Source organism: Nesoenas mayeri (assembly GCF_963082525.1).
Source record: "Nesoenas mayeri genome assembly, chromosome: Z".
Taxonomy (NCBI): domain Eukaryota; kingdom Metazoa; phylum Chordata; class Aves; order Columbiformes; family Columbidae; genus Nesoenas; species Nesoenas mayeri.
The window spans coordinates 20,423,626-20,448,362 of record NC_137542.1 but is presented as its reverse complement, the minus strand read 5'-3'; the positions used below and the strand labels follow the sequence as shown (position 1 = coordinate 20,448,362).

Here is a 24,737-nt window from a genome sequence, read left to right as displayed (position 1 = left end):
CTTCATTGAATGATAAACTCTTGTTAAAAAAAGGAAAAAGTTTACACAGTTAAAAATGAAGCACAGGTCAGCAGTATCTTTACAATACTAAAAAACTAAATCAAGGACTTTCTTGTTAAACATTCCCACATTTTCCCTAAAGTGTTACGATGAGCAGTATGATGGGAAGGGGTGATGTTGAAGTAAAGAGTTCACTTTGTTTGAGAAGCCAGGACCCAACCATTTAACAAACATCTTGCACTGAACTGAAGTTCTCTCAAAACTCCTCTTTGCAAAAGCATGCAATCCTGAACAAGATGATCTTTCTTTCTGATGAATTTCCTCCTCCCTTTAACTTCAACCGATGTCAAACCCTTGAGGTATCTGTCAATGAGATCCTTCAGATGCCTCAGTGGTCAGGATTCTTTTGTTATGGTTAGGTTATTAAACTGTGAATTCTTGGTCCACATGGAATAGGGTTTTTTGTTGTTTTTATGTATCCCCATTAGTTTTGTTTGTTGTTCTTTCTTTTTTTTTCTTCTTACTTTATATATCCCCAATAATCGCTCCTTAGCTAAGAGTTAAGAAGTACTTCTAAAGCACATCGTATGGCTCAGAAGCGGCTCTCTGGATCTTAAAGGGCCTGCAATAAAAATCCATGATGGGTTTTTATGTTGCATAGTGATCAAAGCTGCCCAGGTATTCCAGTGCGGCTCGATAGCAGAACTGGTATTGATCCTGGAGAAAGAAAGATAGAAAACAAAAGTATCAAAAAGCCAGCTTGTTGGTTGAATACTTTGTGGCTATAGACAAATACACCACAAAGGCATCTGCAGTTCAGCAGACATCTTGCGGACATCAACAGAAAACCAGTCTGAGTTACAACTGATGAAGATAGACATCCATTTAATGGAATAACATTTTCCACAAAATGAAGCTTTTTTGCTTTTTTTTTTTTTTAATTTTGTGCAGAGACTAAATACTCATATACTGATCATTTGTTATTCTGGATTAACATAGCATTAGCATAAAGCTTTCTTCTTATGGGAGCATGCTAAAATACTTTTCCTCGATGTACATGAAAATAGCAAAATATCTAATTAAATCTATAGGAAATACAACAAACTAGGTGACAAAATACATCATAGTCTTAATATGGAATGCTGTATGGAAAATCACTAGGTTAAAAATCACTTTAAGTAAGCAAAGGAAATCCCAGCCTTTCAGGAATATAGGCTTTGATGAAGATGTGAAGATATCTTAGCCTCTGGCAAGAAAAGGGCCTAAGAGAGAAAAACACAACTAAAATACTTTATTAACATTAAACTGCCTTTCAACCTACACCTGGAAGCAGAGAAAAGTTCACTGTAGTGAGAGATTTCCTTATACCTCTGGTAAATGCAGCATTTGGCACATCATGTTTTTCTCACCCCCAAAAAACGGTCCTTTTGTACATTTCTGTAATACTGCATACTTATACTAAAATGGCACTTCCGTGTACTCACTTGCAACTGCTACTCATGGTTTAAATGTTAAAAAAAAGAAAAAACAAAACAAACAAACAAACAAAACCCCCAAAAAGAAATTGCTTCTGGAAGCCATCCAAAATATCAAGATGGTCTGCTTATTTATCTGATAGTGCTATGTGGAAACCCCACACGGTTATAACTGTTAAGATCGCAATTAAAATTATTTTGGAGATCAGGAAACTCATCAGATATTTGCTTCAGTGTAGTGGCATGATCACTAATAGTTCTTTTCCACTTCCTGTTGGAACAGTGGGAGAATGCATTAGACATATGCCTAATTTTAAGTGTATGTGTGGTCCACATGGAGTTTTGGCATTTTATACTACTGAATGAGAGATTTGTTTTCCACGGAATCGTGAAAGAAATGAGTACACAACACTTCTACTTGCAGCAGTGGGGATGAAGCATAGCATACATAAATAAGTCAGAGGAGGGAGAATATATTGCATAGTTGAACTCTGTATTTGTCAGGTAGGCTCCAAGAAGCATAGTTTTTCTGTAAACTATAGCTATTTCTTGGAAGCAAAATGACAGAAAGCAGTCATTTTTCATTTTGCTTATCCAGAAGAATGAAGGTAATGGATAAGAAATGGAATTAACTCTTCCGTTTAGTCACAGTGATTTACTTGTCTAAGTGACAAGATTAAAAATACGTATTTTTATTTTTCATATAAGTTTTTATGAAGTTATCTTCTTAAAAATAAGACTATGCAGTTTTATGGAGCAAGTTTCATTTTCTCGTGGAAAATGGTAAACTCTGGGGAAACATTTTAAATTTCACAGGCTGTAATTTAATGGCCAGTGTCAATCAAACGTATGACCTAAAATGTTCCCCTTCTCTTGTCCTTTTGCTTGGTTCTCCTAACCTATTTTCTTGGGCTTAGTTCAAGTCTCCAGCTCAGAAATTTAAGTAGAAATTAAGCACAACTGAAAATATTTAAGTATTCTTTACTATGTGACACAGTTCCAAGCATCCAGGCCCAGGAAATCAGTTGACACTACTTTTCCTTATTCTTCATGGCACTCTTGCTAGTACAGATATTATTTACACTGTAGTTTTCCTGGTACTGAATTTACCATTACAATTTTTCAGGCCAAACAGCCACTTGCTTGGTGACATGAAGTCAAGAAAACCATGAAAATAATACAGTGTTAGTCTGAAGCGATGAACACCACCTTCCTCCTGAAACAAAACAAGCAATGGATCCACTTGCAGAAACAATTTGCTTTCTTCTTTATTACCACACATTTCTGCCAGAAATCAAACGTTCAAATAAAAATGGGTAATGTTTCCTGGAGAACATTTTTTCTCAACTATGATAAGCTAGGATCCACTACTGAAATGATTTTTTTCTTTCCCCACCACAAGTATCTACTGCTGTAACAGGAAATAGTTCTTGCAATACCTTTATAGAAGATTTTACACTGTAGCCATATAGCCATTATATAACTTAAGATATAAACGCACATTTTATACAGTCACTCCTGTGCATTTTTTTGGTTGTGGAAATACACCTTTTCCATAATCATTGTATATGGATACTGTTTTCCTCACCTCTGTTTGTACCATGGCTGGCCGCTGTGTCCTTAACATTTTGACAGTCTGGAAGATATCTACAACACCTTCGTATCTCATCCTTTCTAACACAATGCTCAGGGTAATGAATACTCCAGTCCTTCCAACACCCGCACTGTTGCAATAAAAGAAGCAAAAAGAAAGGAAAAAAAGAATGTTAATTGACAGTTAATGCTGAAAGAATTGGCTGACAAATTATCAGTGGTTACAATACACCATACGTCTACAAATTTCTATATGGGAAAAGGCTCACTAAGCAAAATTCCACAGCAAACTATTGCATTCAGAAGAATAATTGGTTTCAAGCAAATCTGACATGTTACTAAGTACTTCCTGACTCGCCAGTCTTCACGGCAAAGTTAATTGGTTGGTTCATCCAGATCTACAGCAATCAGTGTGTGGTGAAGGAAAATGTTTGTTGCCAATGACCTATGCTGGAAATTTCAGGAGAAAAAGGTGACAAAGTATTTTACTGCTTGCTTTGCTTTAACTTGTTTATGTATATGTCCTGTTTTGCACATCTTCAGTGTGATAGTTTCCTTTCTACTTTGAGTTAGTCATTGGATTTTCAATTAATATTGAAATTGTTCATACACACTACAATTTAAATAATTGATATACAAAAATCATAAGACAGAGCTTTTATTAAAGTCTGGCAGTCTGGATCTTCAGCTTTCCAATACTGACACATGTATATCATGTCTCTCTACAGTCTGAAATGTCCTATTTCACTAGGGTTTGTTTGCTCTTTGTTCTGTTTTGGGTTTCTGTTATTAGGTAAAACCCTCAAGAAGCAACAGGAATTCCTGTAATTAATAGACCCAGTATTTATCAGTTATTCATGAAGATGACTCTTGGACAAACAGAGAGGTAACTACACGGAAAAAAATATTTTCCCAGTCTGAACTTGTATAAGCATCCCATCATCTCACTGTTAATGCTAATAATTTCAAAAGCTTTTCTCCCATCAGATAGACTTGGGAACCTGGAGATTTATGACACCTGTTCACCAGAGATCCAGTAAATTCACAAGATGAGTGTGGAAATCCAGCATCCAAATTGTATAAAGGTATTTCAGTGTTTGGTCTAGATCACTGCACTTCTAAGACTATTAAATATATGTGATTTGATTTGGCAATTTTTTTTACCACGTGAACCTTCGGAGAGCTGAAGCCAAAGGACAATTGAGATACAACTTGAAAAAATACAGTCTCAGTGCTGGTTTATCTGTATGTGATGACAACAGCCCTGGCTATCTAGAGCAACTGGAGTGTAAGGTTCGTTTTACCCAATAAGGTAAATTAGAAAGCTAATGTTTCAGAAACATGCTGCAAAAAATCCTGCAAAAATAGCACTGGAACCTGCTTGAGCTTTATAGAGCTGATGACAGTGACCAGCGGAGTGAAGGCAGTTTACCATTTTCCATTGTCCTTGCTCCTGCTTAAGCATTTAAAATATCCAACAAAAAAAGATTATGATTTTCAAAATATGTGTGAGGACTTCTAGCCTCACACATTAGTCAAGTCTTTGTTACTTAAAAAAACCTCAAACCAAACCAAACCAGCTACTCAGAACTGTTTAATTCAGCAAAAGGAGAGAATTAATTTGTTGTCTTATGTTCTTAAGAAATGAACAAGTATCTGGAGAAGCTACTTAACAAGGAAGACAGACTAATATGGAAGGATCTCAATGCCTGCAAATCTATCAAGTGTATTATTTTGGTAAAGGTAACTGATCCTATTCCCCTGAATGTGGCAAGGATATTTGCACATTGTATAATTTGCAATTAGAAAATACTTAGGATTATAAAGAGTGATTGAAGTCCACATCAGTGCTAGTAGCATTTTAATGATCAGCTGATTTCTTTCAACATAAGCCAAAGAGCAAACTAAATTCTGCCACAACATTTAGCAAAGCAATGTGACATAGCTTTTAAAGAATTCTAGATTTAGTAAATTATGAAGGTACTACTTCGTGATGTAGTACTATTCACCAAAGTTTGAACAATTAAGAAACAAAATTAGGATGCTTTAATAAGCCATGAGGTAGTATGGATGCTTTTGTAAGAGACAAGAGTTTGTTGTTAAAAATACATCTTGAATACATGCTGGGAAAGGGTGGTCTTCCTTTGTCTCCTGCTAAAAGCTGGAATAACAAGACTATAAATACGTAAAAATGGTGGAAGTAGAGAATTTCATTTCAAGGTGAACAGTCCTTTGCTCTTTTAACTATTTTTTTAATTAACTGCCTGATGAGGTTAGAAATTTTTAAAAGGTAACACACTGATCTATTTGTAAAAATGCCAGAGAAGGACCAAATTCTAAAATTGTGTATTGCAGGGGCTTACTGCATAACAGAGAAAGCAAACTTGTGAAATAGGTATAGAGTGGGAAGAAAACCACAGGCAAAGTGGCACTAGGGGAGTTTGCCATTTGAATAATTTCTCTGTACAAGAGAAATCCTTAAAAACTCATCATCGTGCAAACTGGAAGCAATAATTCCAAGAAGACTAGGAAAGTGCAGGTACCCAGGATCTGAGGCTTATGAAAGAAATAAATAAATTTATTTACTAGGGACATTTCCTATTCACGTAAGCTGATTAACATTCATAATGATGATTCGCAATACCAGTCTCTAAGTTGTCATTACAATGATGATAAGATATTAAACACCAAACTATGATAAACTATACTGGATTTGACTTTCTTTCTACCAAAGCCAGTGGTAGAAACCTCCATAATTTCAGCATAAAAGATCACACCCAGTTGGAAAGGATGCATAACCTACTACAAGCAGTATTTCATTGCAGTCACAAGTGGATAAGTTTGCATGGCACAAAGAACTTAGAAAACCATCAATTCGCTTTCCTATGTATGTCTGCGTAAAGGCATAAATATTTCTCACCACTTCTCTGCTCTCAAAACTCATGAACGTCAGGAAGAATAAGGCTTGTTCTTATCACAGTTGTCCTCCAGTTTTCCTTACCAAATGAATCCTAAATGCTGTTCTCCTTAGCAGGCCATACACATTTTTAGACACATAAAAAAAGAAGGACTCGATTGGTCCAATAGATCTGTTTTGCTAGTCTTTCAGATTAGGGGAGCATAAGGGACTCTGCTGAAACGCACTGCTGTTTTAACAATTTCTGATTGCTCCTGGCTTTGGGAGGACAGGAATCTCTCTCGTTTTGTGCATATATACGCTCGAGTAAACTTGTTCATTTTGTCTTCATGCTATTATTGAGGCATTACTTGGCTTGGAGGATGGACTTGGAACCTACATTAGTATTTTGCATCTCTGTTATATAAATAATAACATTTAATCTACAAAAAATAATTTAATGTCGCAAAAAATAAGTATCTAAAATCCTAATGGAATTTATAGAAAGCACTTTATTAAATAAAATATAAAGATATGATTTTTGGCCATCTGCTATAGACTCTGGAATACTGTAGAGAAAAAAAAAAACAAACAAGAAGAATATTAAAAAAGCTCACCCTGGATTATTACTACACACCCTGCAAGCTATTTTCATCTCGAAATTAAAGAAAGACATCACAGGAAAAAAATGGGCATTACATTCTGAAGTTAGAACTCACAAATCCAAAACTCAGTGATCTTTCTGACAGGCAAAGTTTCTAAACCATGCTTTCTAATCCATTCCCTTAAAATAGCTACCGTTTTTATTTGTCTCACCTTGATTGTTACTAATGTGCTACTGTGGTATAAGTAGCTTGTTTATAGTTAACAACACCTACTAATGTAACAGCATCACTTTTATTAGCAGTGGAGGAAAACAAACAAACAAATCAAAAAGAAAACAGATAAAACAGATATAGCAGGCTGTGATAAGACTCTTCCTATCACTTTCTGCATGTAGCATTCACCAGATCATTTTTCCCCTTCATTAGAGACAGATTTTTAAGAAAAAATCAAGTGGTTCCACATATTTCAGAAGAAACTTTTCTGTGTAAATGGGATGTCAGAGAACATTTTCTGTCTCATAAAGCAGTCCTATGTGTTCCTCTTCAGATCTTATATTTGATGACATTTTCTGATAGTTCACATATGAAATTCCATTTATATATACACCTTCACTGCAACCAGCAATCGATTTGAGAAAAACATAAATTTGCATATGAGTTGTTTTGAGACTTTTTTCACTTACCTGCAATGAACAGAAATGGGTCCATCCTGACCAAACTGCTCTTTTGTTTTATGCACTTGGCCTATGAAGTCAATAAATCCTTCTCCAGACTTTGGCACTCCTTGTTCTGGCCAGTCAGTGAACTGGAACTGCCTCACTGTTCGTGACTGGCCATCCTTTAACAAAAGACACAAACAATGTATCCCAAAAGCATGTTCCAGAGGCTGGTAGTCAGTCAAGCAACAACCATAAAGACAATCACAAAACAAGGACATTGAGAGGAGGTGGGGGATGGCTATGATCATGTTTATGAAGACTCAATCACAGTGCTGGCTGGTGCTGTTGGACACAATAACCCAGAAGTGCAGTTTTATTAACAACATTGCATAAATTCCCTGGTACACTGGATAGGAGAGTTGTCTGACATTCTGCCTGTGTATAAAGTATGCCTGAGGCTAAACATGTAACAACTTCACCGGGTTATATGTTTTTTTTTTTTTTGTTCATTATGTTTTGAATCCTGTGGATTGCAAATTTCTTTTAATACTGGACAGTTAGAATAAGAACTGTGGCCATAGGATAAGGCCATCGAATCTGACTCTCCATTTTGTAGACACGCTTATCTACTGCATGTCAGGAATATCTTCACTGATAAGACATGTTTACTCATTACCTTCTTTGCAGATGGTATCTTTAATAGTATGGTGTGTTTTATAAGGTGGACATCTGCCTGGAAGAAGACGGGTCAAGAAAAGCCAGTTGTTTAACAAACCATAAACTTGTCTTCACTCTTCGTAATTTCATTCACTAACAGCTTGGACTCAGTCAAAAATTGAGAAAGGCTTCCTCTCACAAAACAAGCTGGCTGAAGCTGTTCATTCCCTCTGGTCAGGAATACTAACAGGATTGTTTAAAAATGCAGAATACTGCAGCATGGTTATTTTTAGAATGAAGTCACTGGAAGCATTAAATGCCAACTTCTGCTATGTGCCTACTTAATGTGTAGACACATAAATAGAACAAATATAATACAAATGGTTGAAGTAAATTTGTTCTGGATTTTCAAACACTGTTCTTGATGATTTTGACATTGTCAATCTGCACACCTGAAATGTTTAAAAGCATGGGCATAAAAACATGGGCACATGGGCTACTGATTTGAGCTAATGCCTCTGGACATGTCGTTTCCTAAGCACCAACCTTACCATGTCTTCAAAATAGTTTTCTGCTAAGTCAAACTCAGGAAAAATTGAAATTATTATAGGAGATCCCCTCCAAAATCAACAAGTTATGCTGAAGGATTTTCTTTTTTTCCCCTCTACCGTAGGCACTCAAATGTTACAGACCTTTGAAATGAAATAGAAGTGATTTTAAAAATAAACAAGGAAAAACCAATACTTTGATCTGATTTTTCCTCTGATACTCTGGGTTTTTGCCTCCCATGTCTCAGATGAGTAAGGAAAACAGAAAACAGGTGTGTGTGTCAGCCACTGCTCCATGAGAGGAGAAATAGTCACTTCTCTGATTTACTATCTCTTATACTCTCACTAGAATGCTGTGACAATTTAGTAGTTTATTTCTGTGGAACATTTTTGTCTATTTAAAAAAAAAAATTAAAATACTTACCCAATTTTTTATCTTGTGGGCATCACCACAAAGAACTAAATATTACCTACCAAAATGGCATTTTGATAATGCAGACTTCTCTAATAATGGCCTCTGTGATCTCATTTTCCCTCAATAAGACATAATGAAATTGCACCCTTCAGATTGCCTTAGGCACATGACATTAATTAAGAAGACAAAACAATAGGTTTATTCCCTCCAAAATAACCTCCCATTCCTCTGATGTAAAGAATAAAAACCTTCAGTCTGACTCACTTGCAAAATGTTCATTAAGGAGATGGAAGCTCTTCAGCAATTTCTGACCCTGACAGGTACTGACAGGTATTACACTAGAATAACTGTAGCTTTTTAGGGGTAGAAAAGATAAGACACTGCTTTACTTAAGTCTTGGCTGTCATAGAAAGACAACAGATTTCTATGTGCCAAATTTTTTTTTTTTTCCCAAGTGCATTTAAATCAACTGTTTCGGTATATTTCATGATCATAATAACTCAATAATCCAGTGCAAGTTTGTGAAAACTGTTCTGATTTAGTTTTAATGGCAATAACTTCTGTTATTTAATGCTACTTAATGAGCACAGAAGTTAGTTATTCTGGTGTTAGACTAGCACTAAAGCATATTGGGAACTGACCCACAATTTCTCACACAGTTCCCTCTGCTACTGACATTATAAACAGTGCTGCTTTCTTTTAATGATACTCTTGCCAACAGCACTCCAAATACAAATGTCAAATTTTATTAAAATCTTTACTTTAAATATTGTGACAGTTTGCAGAACTGGTTATCAAAATATGAACTTTTAGATCCCTATGTGGAGCAGAGGGCTTTTAACGTATCATCCTATTGACTGGCTGACCATTTGGATTTCTTCTGGCTTCTTTCAGGGGATATTCGATTGTCTTCTGATGAGGCTGTAGAATTTATAATACTCATTTACAGCCGTCACTAATAGTTTAGCCTTAAATGAGACTGCCCCAACATATTGACCTCTGGAGTTTAAAGAAAAAGTGAGTATAAAGCAGTCAGAAGCAGTAGATTGAAACAATTACAGAGGTCAATTTCACCTTACAACAATTCACAGCTCAGTTTCAGAAAAAACAAGGAGTTCCATGCCAGATGCTTGCTTCTGACATCTACAAAGGCCGTGTGCTTCTTTTCTTGTCCCTGGGGAATAACTGGCTGACTCAGTTCTGCCAGAGCGTAGATGGTATTCCAACATTATGGGTGGGTTTGAGATAAGAGGGAGAGAGGCTGGTTACAACCATGGCAACATTTACTCTTTGAATACAACAATTTGGTTAGATGGTCTCAAATACTGGGTGAGACAGCCATAAAAGCCTAACTACAGGAAAATGATAATGTACATTTTGGTAAGTAGTTCCTACTTTTTCCAGTGTATTTGGAAGGATCTATAGTTTCCCAGAACATCTAGAAAATTTAAGATGGCCCCATGAGCTTGCCAAGTGCATTGTTTAACAAAATTTGGCTCACCAAGGCAAAGAGATTTTTAAAATTTGAGAAGCAATGATATGCAATGGAAAAATGGCAGAACAGGACTGCTGCAGTGCATGTATGCTTGCACTTTTTAAAAAAGGTATATTAATATCAGGTCCAATAAAACTGTTCTGGTAAATTAAGTTATTTCACCCTTTTAGACTTCTTAGTGGTTTGCTACCAGTAAGTATATACTTTCCCAAATATCTTAGTTCATTATCAACTCTCGAAAGAACTTTTTGAAAATACACTCTATTTGTAGACACTTAAAGAACTTCTGTGGCTTTTTGTTATCGTTGTTATTTTGTGATGTGATATGTCACATAAGACCTCTTCCAGCTTGAGATGGAATGGATTTTTAAGAGATGATCTATCAAAACTATCAGCACAGTCGCAGTGAAATTGGCTTTGACTGTCTAATGCAAGTGTGGTTATAGACTGATGTTATGAGCCAGCTCTTCTCCACGCTTGCTCAGCACAAGTAGGTTAGTGAAACTTTGAGCCATGTGATCCTACCTGATTTCGAACAGAATGAAAATCAGATCCACTGTGTCTACAGTTTGTTTCCAAAAACACACTCCTATGTCTCATTTTCCAAATCAAAACATTCATATGCTGTCTTGATTAGTTATGACACTGTATAGCTAATTGTTAGTAATACTCAATTCTACTGGAAGCTAACATTAAAAGCAGCAGTCTAGCTAACTACAAGAAAGTCCAATATTTTGGATGCTGACTGGCAATTCTGAATAATCACTCATGTTATTCATGAACAGTACATCCTGCTACTTTGCTTTAACAAATAGTATTCTACAGTGCTTACAGAAATGGAGGCTGCCAGTAATTCTTCCTGCCATGCAGACTAAAGTGCTAGAAATCGAAAGTCTGAGAAATGCCAAATATATATTTAAAGTTTATGTACCTTTACTCTTATATCAGTGCTCAGTTTTGGACTCAGGAATTCAGATAAGAAATGCAGTATGAAAATGAGGATGCTAGGGTCACAGCTGCATGTATCTACTCTGCAGATATACAAGAGTGCTGAAAATATGCTATGCCAAAAAATCAAATTATTATGTGCAAAGCTTGTCATCCTTTTCTTATGAATGCTATTTGCTTGGCAGTTTTTAAATCTCAATGTATTAACCTTCATACTCACTCAGCCTAGAGGGTGGTGCAAAACAACATACTTACAGCTGTGACAAAAATTGCCTCCAAAAATGATCAAGGGGGAAATGAGGAAAAAAGGGAAAATGGTCCTCAAATCATCGAATGTATTTTGGCACAAACAGTTACCCAGAACTTTACAAAATTGTGCTGCCCAGATGTTAGATCTGAATGAAGTCAATTGTTCTTAAACAAAGATCCCATTCATTTAATATCTTTATCTGCTTTTTGTTTATTGTTTGTAGAAAGTACACTCTTGGGTATTTTATAACAATAATAAAAATTTTTACAAAGAGATGAAAAGAAAGAAATTGACATTTTCTTTTAAACTTATGTGAACTAGTGTAATACTATGTTAACTTACCCTTGCATCTGTGACCTTGAACTCCCTCAGAATATACTGCGGCATGTTGTACTCTGCCATCGGATCTACCACAAAATACTGATATCTGGCTGAGCGCTCTGCAGGCCAGTACTGGTGGCATTTTTCCTACAAAATAACAAAGTAAAATTCATTTTCTGTTACTCAAGCTACTCATAACTGTTACTCAAGTTATCAATAAATTGATAGAGAACTTTTTTCATTCAGATAAGTGTAATACTCCTGTAAAGTGCTACTAGTGACAGGAATATGAACTGTTTGTCTTGCTGTGAACATGAAGTTTCATACCTAGAATAAAGAACTATCTTTAATATTGCATTGCAAAGAGGTTCTCTCTGGTCATTGTACATCTCAACTCATTTATACTTCTGCTCAGTTCTGTTATTTATCAGTGACGAGAGCTATCCTTACCCTAATTTTAAATACAGAATGGAATTTAAATCTTGGAGGCATTTTCAGTCTTTTTTCTTCTTCCCTTTTGAAGCCAATCCCCCTGGCCTCAGTCAAGACTATCTCTGCATCCACTAGCCATGTCCTGAATCATGTCTATTCCCCAAATACATGGCCTGATTCAGGTTTCACTTATCACATACCAGTTTTATCTTGATATAATCCTGTCCAGATAGTAAACCGCTTCATTCTTTCCATTACACAAAGCAGCACTTGAATGAGTTTAGGACTGTAAACTGGGTGCTGAACCTTTAAAGTTCAGTGCTATGACCACACAGAAGACACTTAGATCTCAAAAATACCACACTTTCTTTTAACATTCTTAAATAGAGATGCTGCAAAAGAGAAGTTTCCATATAAAAAATTCTAATTTTTCAATAGACAGCAATGCTTTCTCTGCATACTTCAGAATACCAACATGCAAACTCAATGTCTGAATCTTAGTGTGCCCCACAACAAAATGCCATGTCTGGCTTGTCTATTGCAGCACATCTGCAGATTGGAAAACCTTACACAATAATCCCATTGATATTGCAAAAGGAAAAGGAACCTAAATCTTCACCTTAATCTTCAGACATTCCCATAACAGCAAAATATTCAAAAAACCAAATAATTACAACAAACATTTCAGTAAAGCAGTATTACAACAGTACTTACTCTGCCCATTTCTCTTAGCTTAGTGAGCATGACCACAATTGTAGAATTATGCTCCCAGAGCATTCTCCAGAAGTCTTCAGTTGTTTCTGCTAAAGGACCCTGTGTAGCTATGTAAGCTTTTTGTTGTCTATGTTCAAAAAGAATTAAAAAAATATTTTAATCAAAAAAGTGAATTGATACATGTTCTCTGTTTATATGTAAACATTATCTAGACGAAAAATTTATATACTATTAAGAGCATTAAAACCTTATTATGATTGTTTAATCAAATGACGGTTTTTTATTTTTAGAACTTCATGAGGGAAATTACTCTGTTAATATTATGATGTATCTCTTTATCATTATTATTTAAATTTTACTGCAACTCTAATAGCTCAATTTTGTGTGCTGTAAAAGGCACTTAAGAAACAGTTGTGCTGGTTCATTTTGTAGAAATAACTGTCTAACAATCTATTAAGTTTAGGAATTATAGCATCAAACAGTTTCTTTATTAACTCCTTTTCAACAGCCTTATGCCTCTAGCAAAAGTAAGGTAGGAAGAAAATTCAGGACTGGAGTCTACTGCACTTCCAGGCCTGAATATCCTACTAGTGGAAGCTACCATCAAGCTGTTAAAAACTTTTGGATCAGGAGCTTTACAAGATGATGACCAGTTCTCATTGTTCCTGCTACTTTCAGTTAACTGAAACACCTGTGTGGGTGACACTGGAGATGAAGGTTGTTTCCAATTATGAGCAGAGGGTCAGAAGATGATCTCTGTGAGTTCAGATACTCAGGTACACCTAAACTGCTTTCGGCAAACTATATAATTTCTTCTTCATGACTTTTTCTACTTGCTGCTTAAGTCAGCTGACGGCATATTGCTCTGTGTTGTCATGAAGATGCTGGTGAGCTACAGAACTGTTTATATATGAAATGCTTTTGGTGGCTAGGTCTAGTCTTAATCAGTGTTCCAAGATTATACATTATCACTTTGACACAGGGAGTGTATCTCCTGTATGTTATTTCTACGTATCTTCTTAAGCAGAATAGTTATGAAGAAATTGGGTTTTCAAATCATGAATGTGTTTATAATCTCAGTAACTTTCAGCTTGTCAAACACACTCAATGGCTTAAAGGTAGATAAAAATACAAGATTTAAGACTCTGTGTCCTTTACAGAGTTTTCCTCTATTGTGTGGATGAAAATCGAAACCTTTTATTAATGTTTAAAGACCCACTCAACCAAACATGGCATGCACAGATAAACAACAGTAAATTTCCATACTAAGATTTGTTATTTTTCATATAATTATGTGAATAATTTTGTTAACTTTTAAAACAGTCCACATGAGAACATATCAACATTAGTACCTGTATCCATCAATGAAACTGGCGTTAATATAATCAGAGCCTTCCACTCCTCGTATTGGCTGCAAGCATACCCTTGTAGACTCATATGGCATAATATTGACAAGGCGATTTTTGAATTTATTACATGGAAGATTGGCACTGATGAATCTTGAAGTGTGAGCCTTAGAGCTAGCAAGACGCTGTTGAAAATCAATTAAAAGAATTAAGGCCAGGTATAACAAAACCCAATTACACTGTCAGATTTGAGGATGTCTGCTCATAATCCATTCACAAATAATTTAAATTTCTGGTTCTTTTCCATATTCTATTGCATTACTTAAATATTTTTAAAGCTTATTTTAACACCTTATAAAAGTTTAATGTCTGCTCGATTAATGATATGGACAAACTTGAGTATTAAACGTCTACAAAAACACATATTTCAAGTTATTGAAACAATAAAGGAACAGCCAGGTTCAAATATCCTCACTGAACAGTTCTTGTCCGGACACCAACTGAGAATAGAACTGTAGAATTTACAAAGGATCATCTTCCTAATTTAAAATTTTAGCCTGCTGATGTCTTGTCTTTCGATTACTGGAAACAACTGGTGGAGAACAGAGCAACATTAAGTGTTACACCATTTGTTTTTGATTCCCCACAACATAAAATCCCAGTACCTTAAACTCCAGTTCCATTCCTGTGACATTCTCGCCTGTTTCTATCTGTGTCAGCTTCTGGATATATGCATACAGGTTTCTGGCTGGCACTTCGGTATTTCCACAAGTCACTGCTTCCAGCAGTGCATCATGTATAAAGATGTATTGGTCCTCAGTTTGAACCATGTAATTTCTCTGTGCTCTCATTAGAGTTACGTGGCCATAAATATCTACAGTCTTTTCATGCTTTATTCTCTCTAACATGGCATCTATCACAATGAAACAGCCAGTCCTGCCGACTCCAGCACTAAAAGAAATGAACACAGGTAAAAAAAAACAACATGAAGGACTATTTCATGCATTGTGCTTACTTTTATAATGATCAAGTTTTAGAGTTTTTTAACAATGATTTGAACAGCACATTTCTCTGAATATGAACATCAGCTATTATGAAAGAGGTCGGTGCCGTGAAATAAGTAAGCTCCTTTAACACCCATTACAAGCAATTGAGAACTTGGAATGCTTCTATATGAGGTCTTTGCATCTTGCAATTTCAGGTTTGAGTATAATAGAAATAAGACACATTGCAATGTTTTCTAGAAATGTGTTCTTAAAAATGGAAATTACTGGAGATGACAAATTCTCTAAGAGTTCAAGCTTTATTTGTAGCGTGATTTTTAATTGATTAAACATGCCGTTGTTGCTATTCTGTTTACGGAGGTGACTTTGTTGCCAAACAATAATGTTATAAAAATGAGTAATTTATTTCTATCGTGCTTTGGAGGTAAACTTTCTATCCCTCCTCCAACTCTGCCAGTAGCACTCCTAGTAACACTTTTTTTTTCTGTCCTCTGCTTTTCCACTTATTCAGGTCATGCTGTTACTCTTTGCAATGCAGAGCCATGTCTAGTTAGCCTATGGAAGCTGTAGGCTAGGGAAACCCTCAGCTGGAAACCCTCAGTTGGGCACTAGGATATCTGTTGTGCAACTGCAGGAAAATGTAAGAAAGATTTGGAATGGCCAGACCCTGCAACAAGATAGTCATCACATCACAAAGGACAGATTACAAAAGAACTAAAATGTGCCTAAAGACAAAGTTTGAAATCACAGCATTCATTAATGTCCAGACTGGGTGAGTAATTTTTATTAGACAGAGGGAAAGTTAGTACTTCCTCACAGGTTCTAGGTTAAGTTAGTTGCTGATTTTAGGCAGGAGCTACATCAACCATGTTGAGGCCAAAGAAACCGCTGCTTCTTAGCTCTCTGCAGAGTAAGGGATTCCTTAGGAACAACTCTGAGATAGAAAGTTGCTTTCCTATCTTTGGTGGGACTTGAAGGTAGAAGACGACATGGGTCAGCTACTGTCAGCTTGGTACTGGAATAAACCTTGATCATGAAATATTTATATAATGAAATACATAGTCGGATTCAAGAGAATTAAACCTGTCTCAGCTAAACTACTTAACAGCAGTTTATTTTTGATACCTGCTGTCAAAATATGCCAGACTTTCAAGGGTTTTCAGTCATTTCCTCTCTGTCTTAAAGGTGTTGTCTGCTGCATGCATGGGCTACCTTTAATAACTTCTGAGGACAATGTTATGCAACCAGGAGAGGAAAAAGAGATTTATGGTTCTCACCTTGATCACTGTTAGTTACAGATGCTACTTTATTGCACATTTTGCATAAGAGAATAGGAATGATGTAGAAGGAATATGAAAAAGACTACAGAATACACAAGACCAGAAAATATACTGAAGGTCTGAGTATGCAACTTGTTTGATAAATTGAGCCATTTTTCCTGAAAACTCTATAGAAATTATTTTACAGATATGTTTGAACATCAACTGTACTGAATAAAATCTTCAAATGGATGACTGTCTTTTTACAGCCATGCATATGACTGAACTTAATGAAGTTTTGTTTCAATTATTTGCATGCATGTGGCTATATAATGCACAAATGTGAAATAGAAAGGGTCTTGTATATAATTTTTAGAGCTGGAATCACATCATGTCTGTGAAAATGAATGATAGTTTCTGGCCTTCTAAACTGTTCTCAGTTAGTGACATGAAATACAGTACATAGCATAGCAAGCAAAAGTTTATAAACCTTCAAGATACCAACATTATCTAAGTTAAGGATATCTATGAACTGCCGTGTTTTGAAAAGAGAGAGAAAAATAAAAATAATTTCAATCCAGCTTCTAGAGGACAACTATAGGAAAACTAAGATTTTCTCACAGTTCCTAAATTTTCACGCAATATTAAATAAGTCCATCCTGAAATCAATAAGGGTAAACCTTTAATTCTTGCATGATGCTTTAAGAATCTCTGACAGCTTCCAGCAAACTGTATTTACTTAACAACTGTATCAGAGAGAAGCACAGATTAGAAAGATGTTTTAGTCTCACATCAGGTAACTTTGGTTCTAAGATTCCATATCTAAATATTGTTAATAATCTATTCTTGTCACCTGTCACCCTTCCCAGAACTAGATCCTCTTTCAAATAGCTGAGGACTTCTGCTTACAAACCGAATGCATCAATCTCAACTTTCTTAGATGTCACTCTGACAAGAATTAATTAATATTCTGAGATTAAGAAAACTTATCAATCAATGATATTGATCAATGGGAGTTCTAGAGAAAGAAAATATACCGACATATGAAATCATGGTTGTCTTAACTAAATGGGAATTCATTTACGTTATATAATAAAAGCTCTGCATTCCAGGAAACCTTAGTGACCTTAACATTGGTAATACTAATGAAGAAACACTCAAAAAATTGTCTCACTTTCCCTTTATTTTTTTTTTAATTGCAAAGAAATGACCACAAGTAGCACACATTTCTATGTTAGATTGGTTTATATTAAGTTTTAAACCATTCCTTAAATGATTTCTTTTCACGTTCAGTTTTTATCAGGCTAGCTCTTTCTGGCCAAGTGGGAAACAAGACGGTTTGACAGTAAAGATGTTTTCAGTAGTTTAGTATATGGTTCTCTTTCCTATCACATATTAATGAATTAATGTTCCAGTACCATGTTTGTAACTGAATACGCCATTTTTCAGACCAAACATTAAGGGTTTACTGGTACCTACAAAAAAAGAACCGCAAAATTCCCACTCAGTTAAAAGCTTGCACTTTCAGCTGCAATGAGCAGTTTTCATTTCTTCTCTTCACATTTTATATTATCATTTATATATTTATTCTTCCCATAAGCAAACTCCGAGAAGAATAGTTATTAGCATACTGTACCACAGAAGATATTTGCTGGTTTTACAGGTTTATGCAGAGGTTCTGAAGATCACGACACCAGACCAAAACACACTACTATGCACCAATGCTTTCTTGATAAGGATGGAGGGGCTGACACACTACATTTAGTGAGCATTTGGTTCTGCTGGGCTCCTGACACACTCCTGTCTGGATCATTTTATCCAGCAAGATATTTTACTACCTTAAGGTGTTTAGGACATTCCAAGTCTGCCAATTGTATATGAGCTATGTGTCTGCCACACTATCCTTGGTTTCCAGGTAAAAATTGAATCAATGCTATGAATATTTTAACTTCCTTCCTCTTTGCCCCCGCATGCACTCTAATTCCAAACTCCAACAACTTCCTATGGAAGAGCAAGAAACTATCATATCTTTATGCTGTTTCTCCTTCTCTTCTGCTATCATACAGACCTCTTAACACAGTACTGATACACTGCTGGGAAGCCATGCAGTTTCAATTGTCAATAATACGCTACTGTAACATTAAAAAAAAAAATCCTATCTACTTCATGCTAACAATGACAATTCAGCTAATGAGGACAATTTCACAAATTAATTCTGCACTTCTTATTGACTTTCTTGCCCTTTTGGTTTGCTTCTTTTGGTGTTACTGTTGAACTTAGAATTTAAAAGAAAATTCTATCATTTCAGCTAGTGAAAGATACTGTTACATTTACAAGCTGAAAACCAAAGCAATCTATTAAATAGCCATGCCTACTAGGAAACTGTTATTGCTTCAAATATTATAATTTATTCTATTACAACATTTGTTTTCAATTTCTAAAAACATGACTGACTCTATTCCAGGAGTTGAAACATGCTTAATGTCCTGTGATACAATACAGCTGCAATTCACAAAAAGAAAAATTAAGAGGCATGAGGGGGCCATTCCACAGTGAAATAACTGTATGGATGTGTTAAAGGTTGGATTTTGTGATTAATTTGTAGCTGTTTAAATGATGACCCTTTACTGATACTTCAGTGGTTTGGCAAAGGAATGCAGAGTAAGCGCCAGTATTCACAGATCATTTAATTGGAAGCAAAGACAGTAAAATATGGGCCAAAAATAATGTAGGACATTTTTGACTCATATCAGGGGAAAATTTTATTGAATATTACAGTTTCAGATTGAATGAAGCTTGCATTTATGAACTGAAAGTACATAGAATTGCTTGTGATATGGGAAACATATAAAATGCCTGGATTTTATTGAAGACCTTAATAAGATTAATTAGATTCCAATCTCGCATAAATCCTGTAGTAGTTCTGACACAGGCATTATTTAGATTATCTTTCTCCTCTTCCTGTTAGAAAATTAGAACACAGCTTAAAATCACTCCTGTGTCCATGAAGGAGCAAAAAAGCCATTTATGAAACCGTTAAATGTCCCTTTGAAGGGATACATCTGACTAAAATAGCATAAAGACTCTGTGCAAAGAAGTAAATTCAAATTTAATGTTAGAAGAGATACCAGACTGCTTCAAGATTTGTGGTACCAGCTTATAAAGGACCTTTGAGAATTGATCTGTGAGTGCACAAGGACTTTCTTTTCCTCTCACTGTGGTTATAGTAAGATACCAGCAATCAGGTATGGTACATGATGCTTCACCAAACTAAAGACTTTAGCCATTACATTTTCTTTATGCTATGCATGAAGGCAACCATATTTGTTGTTAAGGTCATATAAAACTTCTTAAAATGAACATGGGAAGAAAAAAAAAAAATATCAGAAAACAGATTTCACTACAAGTAGATAAAGCTTGGTCTAGAGCTCCCCAGAGTTTTCATAGACAGCTGGCAAAAACACAGGAGGCTCACAATTCAAGAGCCGGCCTTGGATCTTTCTTCCTTTACTGAGCGTTATGAAGGCTTTCTTTTAAGTCTGTAGGGTCTACATTGGTAATTCTATGGTAATTACAATGGTAATTCTACCATTACCATAAAATTTTCAAATATAATTGCTCCAGATTTAAGCAAAAGTTTTTGTAATATGCAACTGAAGAAGTATAATAATGTCCAGGAAGTAAATCTGTTCTTTACCTAATTCTGAGTTCAGGTCTGGAGAGATCAAGCACAAGAAGCTGTCTTCAGATTGTATCATGAACACAAACAAACTCTCAAGTATTAAATCATACAGATCAAAACTCCAAGAAATTTCTTTAACAAATCCTACGTCCTTTTTATTAAAATAATTTGAAAAGCTGAGTTTTCCATGGAGGAAAAAAAAGTAGCATTAATAATGTTCAACAAAATAAAACAAAAACATTTTAAGAGACACTTCTAACAAGGACATTCCAACACAGCGGTTCAAATCCTCTCACCAGACTTCAAATCCAGGTCTGTTGTGAGCCAGAACTCTACAGTAATGCGGAAGGACTTGTATATAGCTCCAAAGCAATACATGAATGTAGTTGTGGAATTGCATAATGTGAAGAGTGACTCTACTAACTGATAGTTCACAAGTATTAGAAATAATTTACATGTTAGGAGTGGAGGAAGATGTAGCATGTTGCACTAGGAAAGCAAAAGACTCATAAGTAGTTCATTTAAGTAACAGAGTGATGGAAAATAATATCTGACACTACAAATATTACAGCCAACCTACAGGTAACTTCTGAGTACACTTCAAAAATGTGACCGCCATTTAGGGGTTTTCAGTAGAATTAATAGGAAGGATTTTTAATGATATCTTCATTCTGTCTTATGTTCATTAACTCACTCCCACCCTTTAAATCCACTATTTACTGAAGGATTCTGTAAATTTTCCCATGAATGCCATTCTGAAGCCATTTTGCATGCCAAAGGGCTACCCTTGCATTCACCTCCATGATGAGCAGTGTGGTCCATGTCAAGAATGGCAGAGAAATCATAAGGTTGAAGAAACATATCAAAAAGGATGACAGTGTACGAAGGGGAGGTTAATCAAACTAGATAACTCAGCTTGGAGCAGAGAAGACTCAAGAGAAAGGGCTATATGAAAGAAGGGCATAAAATCATGCATTATGTGGAGAAGGTGAAAAGGAAATGACTACTCAGTTTTGGCTTGTAACATAAGAAGTATGATCTTGAAATGAACTGATGAGGCAGAGAATTTAAAACAAACAGGAAGCAGTTTTTCATTAAGAACATAATTAAATAGTGAAACTCATGGTTGCAGAATACCATGGATGCCAAAAGGAAATCCACAGAGGAAAGGATACATTAAGGGTTATTAACCAACAAGTTACAAATACAGCTTCTTACAGAAATCCTTTTATTAGACCTTGATGGAATTTAAATAGGTACTCTAAGAAAATAACATTCTAGACACGTCCTGGCAGAGAAACTTAAACTTTCTGGTTTTGTCTCATGGTCCCACATACTTAAAGAAAGCACAAGCATTCAAGTCCCCACCCTGCTCCCTCCCTGACTAATAAAATAATCTAGTCCTTTTCCTTTCAATCAACACTTCTGCCTTCGGGTACCTGACACTTTTAGTACCTATGCCATTGAAAAGGAACTGCACTATTTCTGATCCTTGCTTTTTCTTCTTTCAAAGGGATGGAATATAACAGAGTACTTCTGCCTGATTCTTTCCTGAAATAATGAATTGTTTGTGAAAAAAGCTCTCTTATTGTTCGCCTTGTGAGATGGAATATAGCAGAAATTACATAATATAACAACTGAAAAGTTCATTGACCCTATTTCAGACCACTTCCTTTTCTTATCTTGTTTTCCCTTCAGAATTGACTATTGATATTATATAGCACTACGTGCCATAATCCTGCTTTTAATAAATGATTTTATATATACACCTTACTGTGTATCACTGTATCACATGATTTCGTCAATTACTCAGATATATAAAGAAAATAAATTAGAATAAATGGTATTTCTCTGTACTGCTTTATCTGTGCACAAGGATTTACTGTAATTTCTTATTTCAGAATTAATCCAGTTCTCAGGTATCTTCCTTCTTCTTTTTCTACTTCTCTATACACAATCTTATGTATTCAGAGTTCTGTATTCTGCATTAAACAGTAACTATCCTAAATATATCTTCTCTGTGAGATTTGTTGAGTTCCAATGTGTATTTTGCATTCTTTGTCCTGTGGAATGCATTCACAAAGCATTCTTGTCATTATGCATTCCACTAAAGAAAGATCTAAAATTTACTGAAATAGAGTTTAGTGAAATAGACTATAGAAAAAGAATGTATTTTGAGGTTAATTTTAAAAACACATCATACTGTGACTCGTTACCTTTAAAAACAGATCTATGCATGAACAGCTGCAGTAAATACAGAAAATGATACTTCTGGGTAATTTATGAGAGGAAATACACTGTGATCCCATCGTCAATAAATAAAAGTGAAGATTACAGCACAGCAGAGATGTCAATGAGCATAAATTATGCTGGTTGCGCCTAACAAATACTCCTTGCTTTATTTGCATTTCAACTTGTTTTGCGTTCTCAGGGTGGAACATTTTGAGGAGCTGCTTTCTGCTTTTGCATATTTCTGTGCTTTGATTACATTTTCATGTGGAACATGTAGAAGAGAAATAGGAGGGTGAACTGATGCTATCTGAAAATAAATTAAAGAAGGTAGGAAGAAATGTGTCTGCAGCACTGAGTAAGAGGATGACCTTGAAAGTACTTGCTGGACACAAAGGTGCTTCCTAGTTTAAGAGATCTTCTGGACTTCTCCCTGATTCTAGGTGTTTATATACCTCCTGTGAGCAAAAATTGTTTATTTTTCTTAGCACTGGCTGCCCTCAAGATCTCTGTTTTTCAGGTCCGAACACTCTCACTCGCTACTTGTTATGCTTTGATTTTACACTGACAGAAGAGTGTTGAGGTCCCAGATTGTCAACTGGACACAGTATTTCATACGGTAAGTACGAAGCAACTAGGTCTAACTAGGTCTCCTCCGTTCATGTTGGCTTTTTTTTTTCCCCCCCCAGTACCAATCACAGTTCAAAGCCCTAAATAAATTGAGTTCTATCCATCTACAAGTCCTCTTCCCCTCCCTCTGCCCCCTTCTCCACATACACACTTTGAAAACCTGGAAGTCCTCAAGCTTGCAGCTGATGGTACTTCAGTAGCAGACCTATGGTGTTGGATCTCCACCTCAATATGTCTCTTCCTTTTCCACAGAGAACTGATGTATCTATCTCTAGATATATTCAGAGTATAATATAAATGTGATCTTGCCACCTTAGATTTGGTTTAAACTGAAATGGTTGCAGTATGGTAACAGCGCAGTGAGATGTTACATAGCAGAAATTAGAGAAGAAAAAGCTACAAGGCTTCTCTGATAATCTCATATCAAGGCTCTTGCTAGGCCTCTGTTTTCTTAGACCAAGTGTTGAAGAGAATAAAGACCAACAGATGAGGAGCTTGGTTGCTGGTAGCACTTCTGATATTTATTTTCTTTATGCTCTGCAAGTCATGCAAGTCATGCAAGTCTGCAAGTCATCAACATGAATTCTCTGTAATATAGTAGAAAATCAGGTTGTGAGAGGTTAATAGCACTAAGCATTTCAGATTTCTTAATTGAAATCTGTCATTTTGCTGTTGGATACTAATCTCTAAATTTTTTTGCAGGATTTTGAACTTTACGAGCAAATATTATAGACAAATTATAATGAAAATTATGGGAATTTGGTGTAAAGTTTCAAAGTAGTTGTAAAATGTTGTAAAATGGGCTTGAATAGTGTTATGATAATTTTTAAACAATTAAAAAGTATTTTTAAAATTCAGGTGACAAAAGAAAATCAGGCACCACAATGTAGGATTCACTCAGAACAACAGTCATTGCCAAAATCTGATAGTAAATGATGAGACCCTGAAGTAACTCTATAAAAGTATGAAAAAATGAAGCAAGATTAATATTCAGGGCAGAATACTGATTGGAAAGCCTCCACAAAAAGATAACAGGACTATTTTTAAAGCTGCATTTTACTTCTAGAGATACAGGGATATGATTTAAAGAGGCTTTCATGCTGATTACTTTAGATAAAAATACAGCCTGTTCGAAGTTAGCCAAACATGCTGGGTAGCCAAGTTGACGCAATATGTTCCAGTATACTGTGTGTCCATGGATATTCACTAATATACTGTAGGTACAGCTGGGAAATCTGAGAGATATCCCTTTCCAGAATTCAGCTATTGGGTTATAAAAATATTTTCACATTTCCTGCAGATGGCTGGATTCTTTTCTTCACTCATAATTTTAATTCAGAATTCATTACAGACAGCTGCTGGCTCTGATAGAACCTAATTGCTCTTTTACTAGACTCAGCTGCAAGCAGTCAGATTTCCTTTTCCTTTGTAGAGTATATTATATATAAACATGGGCGGGGAGAAAAATAACCAATTAACTAAATACATATGGATAAAATGACTCACTAAGAGCGCTGATCAAATAATGTATCAAACTACAGCTTAGGTCAAATGAAATTACAGGCCTTGTAGGACATGA

The 24,737-nt window shown here is 35.5% G+C and overlaps 1 protein-coding gene across 1 annotated transcript in view; it reads right to left on the bottom strand.

Moving 5' to 3' along the window:
• Positions 1 to 404: 404 nt before the first annotated feature.
• Positions 405 to 24,737, bottom strand: part of PTPRD (protein tyrosine phosphatase receptor type D) — a gene marked incomplete at its 5' end in the record, with an annotated part of 277,673 nt that continues 253,340 nt past the window's right edge. Inside the window, 7 exons of the mRNA XM_080361919.1 lie at positions 405 to 717; positions 3,064 to 3,199; positions 7,253 to 7,407; positions 11,884 to 12,009; positions 13,009 to 13,135; positions 14,361 to 14,539; positions 15,020 to 15,305. Of these exons, the coding sequence (XP_080218045.1) occupies positions 649 to 717; positions 3,064 to 3,199; positions 7,253 to 7,407; positions 11,884 to 12,009; positions 13,009 to 13,135; positions 14,361 to 14,539; positions 15,020 to 15,305 (1,078 nt within the window). The 3' untranslated portion in view covers positions 405 to 648. The remainder of the gene's footprint in view (positions 718 to 3,063; positions 3,200 to 7,252; positions 7,408 to 11,883; positions 12,010 to 13,008; positions 13,136 to 14,360; positions 14,540 to 15,019; positions 15,306 to 24,737) is intronic.